Source organism: Labeo rohita, chromosome 3 (genome assembly GCF_022985175.1).
Source record: "Labeo rohita strain BAU-BD-2019 chromosome 3, IGBB_LRoh.1.0, whole genome shotgun sequence".
NCBI classification, from domain to species: Eukaryota; Metazoa; Chordata; class Actinopteri; order Cypriniformes; family Cyprinidae; genus Labeo; species Labeo rohita.
Genome location: NC_066871.1, coordinates 42,792,757 through 42,800,454, shown reverse-complemented (window position 1 = coordinate 42,800,454; position 7,698 = coordinate 42,792,757). Strand labels below are relative to the sequence as shown.

Here is a 7,698-nt window from a genome sequence, read left to right as displayed (position 1 = left end):
CATTCTTAACTCAGAACAGATCAACAAGAGCCATCCAGTCAATTGGTTATCAGCTTGACAGTCACTTAATGAATTACAAATAGGACTTTGAAAATAAGAAAAGTCCACTTCCTATTGAAAAAACAGCTTGTTTTTATTTTGGATGGACATTGTCATTTGCGAGCACAGAAGTCTCACAATTGGTTAATCTCAAACACCGGAGGTCATGACACTGGCCTTCAAGTTTAACAAGACAAAAATTTGGAGAGATTTCAGAGTAAGCATTACTAAAAGCATTTAGAAACCCATTACAAAACCACCTTCACACGGTGACACCTCAGAAGACAAACAGCCAAGTCAAGGTGTAGTATATAAAAAGTTTTAATTTCATTAAAACCCAAAACAAAAACATGATTTTAGGACAAAATCGTAAAACAGACATCTCGCCCGGTCCTCCGAGAGAAGTGATAAAAACAATAGCAGGCTTGAGGTAAAAAGGAGGCTTTAAAAACAGAGGTTCGGCACCCCACTGGGATCCAACAGCTGCGATTCTGGAAACATCAAGACCTTCATCTGGACTGCTCAACTGCACAGAGAAAGAGACAAATGTTACTTCAAACAAAATATCACAAACGGTACTTTTCTACCAGTCACTGTGGGTTTGGGAATTAATCCAAACCTCCAACACTTAAATTTGACCAACCTACAGATAAAGCCAATGCTAATAACCTCAAAATACCAATTAATGTATTCCTTCATGCTCAAAACACTCTGCATACCAAGATGCCACCCAAGACTCACTGTAAGTGGAAATGTCGATCTCCTCAGGTAACTCTGCCACGTTGACCTCGAATCGGTCCTGCACATCATTCAGGATCTTGGCGTCTGTCTCGTCTGACACAAATGTGATGGCCAAACCCTTGGTGCCGAAGCGACCCGCACGGGCCACCTGAGAACGGGACAAGACTGTGTGAGACGTGCCACTTCAGTGATCTGAAACACTTCTGTCGACTACATGGATACATACCCTGTGGAGATACGTGTCGGAGTCCTCTGGCATGTCATAGTTGAAGACGATGTTGACCCTCTCGATATCCATTCCTCGTCCGAAAAGGTTTGTGGCAACTAGGATCCTCCTCTGAAAGTCTTTGAACTGCTGATACCGAGACAACCTGCGAGCAGAAGTGATGAGACCAAGTTAAAAGTTAACCAAGGTTTTAGGGAATTGAAGCATATGCAAACACATTTGTGTTCATTTCTTAGACTTCCACTTTTTATGAGGCTTATGATATTCTCGTAAGCCTTAAACCCTCACAGAAACCTGTGCAAAACATGACACAAACAAGACTCTGCTGATGCATGGGCCTTTTGAACTAGCAACGACACAATGTCCAAGTCAACAGGCATGATATTATATAACAGCACACTGAGCCTAGACAAGTACGTGCACACACACACACCTTTCTTCCTGCGCCATTCCTCTGTGGATGGCGATGGCAGGGAAGTTCTGTTCCACCAGTAACTGTGAAAGCGCCACACAACGCTGGACAGACTTCACAAATATCACCACCTGCAGGAGAACAGCAGAATTACCCTCAAGAACACAAAACATGCTTTTGAGCTCAAGCACTTTTGACAGAAACAATACTTTACAGGGAAAAATAAGTGGCAGAGAAATACAACCACGCATTGTTTTTACTGAAGAATCACATTGAAAACAGCAATATTTGCTTCTTGCATTCCTCATTTGCAAATGGCTCTAGAAACTCAAATGGGCATTAGGTGCTAAACTCACCTGGTTGAACTCCAGCACATCGAGCAGGTCAAAGAGTTTACGGTTCTTCTCGCTGTCCTTCAGTTTGCAGTAGTACTGCTGCAGACCGTGAAGAGTCAGCTTCGTCTCGTCGTCCACAAACACCTCCATCGGCTGAAAACAGACAAACATGTCCAAAATGTTTAGTCTTAAGATATCATCAATACTAATACAGCTGCATAACAAAACTACGATCACTGACTATTTTACTTATAAAATGCTTAAATGGCTTAATAGGTGTCCAATGATTTCCATAAAACTCCCACCATACCCAAAGACTCTTTAAATAAAACTGAATGATTTTAAAAACTGCCGTGTTTCCACTGCACAGCTTTGAACTAAAATAACACGTCATTATATTACATGATTAATAAAATTGAAACCATTTACTGTTAGTTTGTTAATATGTGACCCTGGACCACAAAACCAGTCATAAGGGAAAATATTTGATCGATAAAACCACTTAAAGATCTGGAATCTGAATGTGAGAGGGGGGAAAAAAAAAAAAAAAAAAAAAAAAAAACAACAACAACAACAACAACCACAACCACCACAACAACACCACACCACACACACACGTCTGGTTTATTATCTTTGTGGGGACTCTCCATAGGCGCAATGGTTTGTATACTGTCCACACTGTATTTTCTATCCCCTTACCCTACCCCTAAACCTAACCCTTACAGAAAACTTTCTGCATTTTTACTTTCTCAAAAAAATCTCATTCTGTATGATTTATAAGCTTTTGTACCCATGGGGACCATAAGCTGGTCCCCACAATGTCAAAAATTTCAGGTTTTACTATCCTTGTGGGGACATTTGGTCCCCACAATGTAGCAAAAACAAGTACACACACACCCCCCAAAATATTTAGAAAACAAGTCTTAATTTGTCTAAATTAAGTTCTTAGCAATGCATATTACTAATCAAAAATTAAGTTGATACATTTACAGTAAGAAACTTATAAAATATCTTCATTGTCTTTAATATCCTAATGATTTTTAGCATAAGAAAAATCTATAATTTTCACCCATACAATGTATTGTAATGTACTGGTTTTGTGGTCCAGGGTCACATATTTGGAATGGTTTTAATTTATATTTAGTTTTCATTTTAGAGGAACTGTGCTGCACATCAGTTATCTCTCCAAAAAGAGAAATGTTGCCTTGGCAACAAACTCAATTGTGTAATTTTTACTTCACCATGCATTGTCTATTGTTAGGTTAAGTATTCATTTACAGCCCTTTACTGTAATAACTTTACAGAACTAACTTTTTATATAGAGTACTTAAAGAAAAATGAGAAATGTAGCATTTGAATTTATACGTTATATTTAAAGTAATAATTATGGTTTGCAACATTAAAAGCATCTTGAACAAGAAAACAAAAACAAAAGAAAAACACCCCCAAGACGTGCCGTGCTATTTTGGTAACACTTTCAAAGGTTCATTAGTTAACATGAACTAAAAATGAACTATTTCTACAGCATTTATTACTTTGTTAATGTTACTTCAGCATTTACTAATGCACTATTAAAATCACAAGTATTGTTTGTTAACATTAATGCATAGTAAACTGACATTAACAATGAACGACTTTTTATTAACTAACAAAGATTAATAAATAGTATAATGTATTGTTCGTTCATGTTAGTTAATACATTACAGTTAACAAATTACACCTTAGTGTAGCGTAAAGCGTTATCGGAATTTTATTAAGTTTAGGTTGAATTGCTAAGGCCTGGTTTCACAGACAGGGCTTAGACTAAGCCAGGATTAGGCCATAGTTCAATTAAGATTTAATTTTTAAAAACGTGCCTTCGGGGAAAAAAATAAACAAACACTGGTGTCTATCTTGAGACAAAAAGGCACTAATATTTTTAGATCAGTCAGTGCAGGTTTCTTTCATTTAAAACAGCTCAGACTAACATTTTAGTCTGGGATTATACTGAAGCCTAAACATTTCACCAATTTAAAAAAAAAAAAAAAAAAAAAAAAAAAAAAAAAAAAAAAAAAACACACAACACACACACACACACACACACAACAACAAATGGTGCTCATTAAAGAAACAGACGCTGTTACTTACGTCCTGCATGAATTTGCGGCAGACGGGCCGAATCTCTTTGCTGAGGGTGGCGCTGAACATCATGCACTGCTTCTCATGAGGGGTCAGTCTGAAGATGTCCTGAACATCACGTCTCATATCTGACAGAGAAACAAACACGTCATATTAAGCGTCACAGTCTTGGCTCAACATGGTTCAGAGCAGGTTTTGGTCAAACGCTCACCCAGCTGCTCCAGCATCTTATCGCACTCATCCAGAACGAAGTGCTTGACATTCTTCAGGTTCAGGGTTTTGTTTCGGACCAGGGCAAGGATTCGTCCTGGCGTGCCAACCACAATGTGAGGGCAGCTTTTCTTCAAGACCTCCTCGTCCTTCTTTATGGACATGCCGCCAAAGAACACGGCCACCTTTACTGTGGGCATGTACTTAGAGAAACGCTCGTACTCCTTACTGATCTGAAAAGCCAGCTCACGCGTGTGACACATGACCAGCACCGACACCTGAATCACAAGAAAACACTCATCTTAAAGTTCTTCTACATATTTAAGTTTTGCATGTTATAGACTTGTGAAACATTGTTATTAGGTCACAGTTTGTTAAACCACCACCAACTAAGTTGTGGCAGGTTAAAAGAAAGTTGTTAAACTTTTGTCAGCCAAACCATTGTGTTAAAATCTCAGGAGGGCTTTAAGAAAAATATTTGTAAGTTAATATATGAATTGTCTAACCATCAACCAACAAAGAAGTATAAACACGCAGGTAAACTAAATTTTGTAAGCTTAATCTTCTGTATCAAATTAAATTTCAAAAGACTTATTCTAAAAACAATTTATTGCATTTTTACACTACGATTTAAATAACATTGCAATTTAAAACGTTCAAGGTCCTGTTTAAGGGTTACATGACATGTAGATAAATTAATCTTTGTTTTATTTGGATTATGCTGCTAAAGTGAAATATTAAAATCTCAACGCAACATTTAAAGTGAATGTTTTGCTTATTTTATAAGGTCACAGGACAAGCAATAACAAAAGTTTAATTTTTTTTTTATTTTAGTTTTTGAAAACGCAAAACAATTTTACTTTATGAAATATTACAATTTAACATCTCATTATCATCTGAAAGCTGAATAAATAGGTTTTCCATTAATGTATGAGCACAATATTTGGCCGACATACGACTATGAGCCAATCTGGAATCTGAGGGTGCCCAAAAAAAAAAAAAAAAACACCAACAACACACAACACTCTAAATATTAAGAAAAATCACCTCTAAAGTTTTCAAAATGAAGTTCTTAGCCATGCACATTACCAATTAAAAATTAAGTTAATATTTATGGTAGGAAATGTACAAAATATCTTCATGGAACAATCTTTACTTAATATCCTAATGAGTTTTGGCATGACAGAAAAATCTCATTTTGACCCATACAATGTATTTTTGACTATTGCTACAAATACACCTGTGCTACTTATAACTGGTTTTGTGGTCCAGGGTCACATTTTGCTTTAAAATGGTTTATCATTTTAACAGTTAAACAGTCATATGTACACATCTGATGTCAAGTCAATCAGATTATTTTATAAATTCTATTTTAACATTTAACAGCATAAATTAGTAGTTTCTCTCATCAGCTCACAAACTCTGCTTTGGGAAAACCTGAGTTAAGTCAAAACTAATACCACACAGCTCTAATAGTTACATCACCATCTTAAAGTGATATACCAACCTGTCCGTCCACCGGCTCGATCTGCTGTAGGGTAGCGAGCACAAACACGGCTGTCTTTCCCATACCGGACTTGGCCTGACACAGGATATCCATGCCGAGAATGGCCTGCGGGATGCACTCGTGCTGCACTAAAAACACACATGGGAAGTTCACTGAAGATGCTAAACAACATACATGGCTACACCAGGAGAACAAGTATCTCAGAGTCTCTTACCTTCAGACGGATGCTCAAAACCGCAGTCCACGATGGCCCTCAGCAGCTCCGGCTTGAGCAGAAAGTCCCTAAAGCCAGAGCTGTGGATGGACACGTACGAGCCCTTCACCTCCTTCTTGCCCACTGGAGCGGCGCTCTCCGGGGCTCCTTGAGGCTCGTCGTCCTCTTCATAATCCAGCAGCTCGTTGTCAACATCATTCTCAGCCATTCTAGAGACAAAAGTGAGAAAGAGCAATTAAATCACACCTTCATGGTTCAATGGAGTGAGCCATGAGGGACCACCATTGAGAAGCCATGGATTTAACCCCACAGAATTGAAACCATGTAAACAAACCCAGAAACCAGTCTGATCAAAACAGACACTTTTGAGACTCAAATGTACAGAAGTTTGCCATTTTACACAAAGTACTTTGGTGATACCAAAGAACAACGTCATCATACTTCATACTGAAGGAACATACAAAATGACAATTACGTGGTTCCCAAAACCTAAAATAAAAGCAAATGTCCAAGACTTGAGGAAACGTTTGTTTACAAAAAAAAAAAAAAAAGAAAAAAAAAAAAGAAAAAAAAAGAAAAAAAAAAACACACACACACACAACACAACACAACATCTTTCCATTGAATATTAGGATGGTGATGGGAAAAATGTTTATGTTGTAAAAACTATGGCAAATAAGTCCGTACAAACACTAAAGCTAAAACAGTTTGAAATAAACATGGTAAGACCATGGTACCTTTGGTTACGAAGCAGTGAGTTCAGTGAAACTGGACCAGGTTTATATGGGCCTCAAATCACAAACATTCAAAACAGGCTCTCAGGACAACGTAACAAACGTCTAACATCAAGTTTCTACGCAAACACGTGAAATTTTACACTGCCAAGCCACAAAGTTACTGTACCCGATGTGGTGTTCACCAGAAATAGAGAAAATCGTCTAGTTGTTGAACCCATGCAACGAACGCTTCGCTGCAAACGCGCGGCGGACAATAGACTAACATTTAACGACTGATAGAAATAACAAAGACGCCTAAAAATAAACTAAAACTTAGAGCGAACTTACGTTTTATACAATTTACCAACCACGGCACCGCAAAACCGTGTGAAATAATGCATCAAATATATAACAGAAAATAAATGCACTCTCACACGCGCGCTTCGGTTAGCACGCACGGCTAACGCGCCCAATGACATAACGCTGAGATCACACATGAAACTGTTCTAAATAACGATCACGTTATATACATGAACGGTTACGCTATGAAGAAAAACATCTATATTTTAAAATAAATAAATATCTAAACAACAACGAAATTATAATTACCTTTAGGTGACGGTGCGTGAAGAAAATGAATCGACGAACGCAGCTGTTGCCTCAAACCGCACGCGAAAGGCCGCAGTTTATACTACCGCCCGGAAATCCTGCCTCCTGAATAACGCGCGCTCTCATTGGCAGAACGCACCCGCTCGTTGGCTCAACGTACACTCCCATTGGCTTGCGTACGCATCAATTTAAATGTAGCCGTATTGTGATTGGATGTTGGGACTGGAACTTGGGGGCGTTGAAGTCGCGCTCGTGTTGGGCGCAATTGAGCTAGGCGGGACTTTTGTAAGTGGCTGAAACGTTTATTTACATTTGTTTACGATTTAGAATTGAGTATAAATTATTTAAAACATTGAACTCAGTGTAATATTATGATTGATGTTGCTCCATATCAATGAACCGATTCAATGAAATACTGTCGTGATAAAATACCATAATTTAAATACTATAACGTCAGTATCAGACAGTAGTGCCATAATAGATATATTTTTCTGATTAATAATATGCATTGCTAAGAACTTAATTTGAACAAATTTAAAGGCGATTTTCTCACTTTGGTTTTATTATTTTT

At 37.8% G+C, this 7,698-nt stretch overlaps 1 protein-coding gene across 1 annotated transcript; it reads right to left on the bottom strand.

The window, feature by feature from the left end:
- Positions 1-344: 344 nt before the first annotated feature.
- ddx39ab (DEAD (Asp-Glu-Ala-Asp) box polypeptide 39Ab) lies at positions 345-7,277 on the bottom strand. The gene is made up of 10 exons (XM_051105935.1): positions 7,128-7,277; positions 5,803-6,011; positions 5,589-5,716; positions 4,083-4,359; positions 3,881-3,999; positions 1,775-1,906; positions 1,440-1,549; positions 1,007-1,151; positions 781-928; positions 345-565 (listed from the first exon to the last, which is right to left on the bottom strand). The coding sequence occupies exons 2-10, from the start codon at positions 6,008-6,010 to the stop codon at positions 549-551; spliced, it is 1,284 nt and encodes a 427-aa protein (XP_050961892.1). The 5' UTR covers position 6,011; positions 7,128-7,277; the 3' UTR covers positions 345-548.
- Between the last annotated feature and the right edge of the window lie 421 nt (positions 7,278-7,698).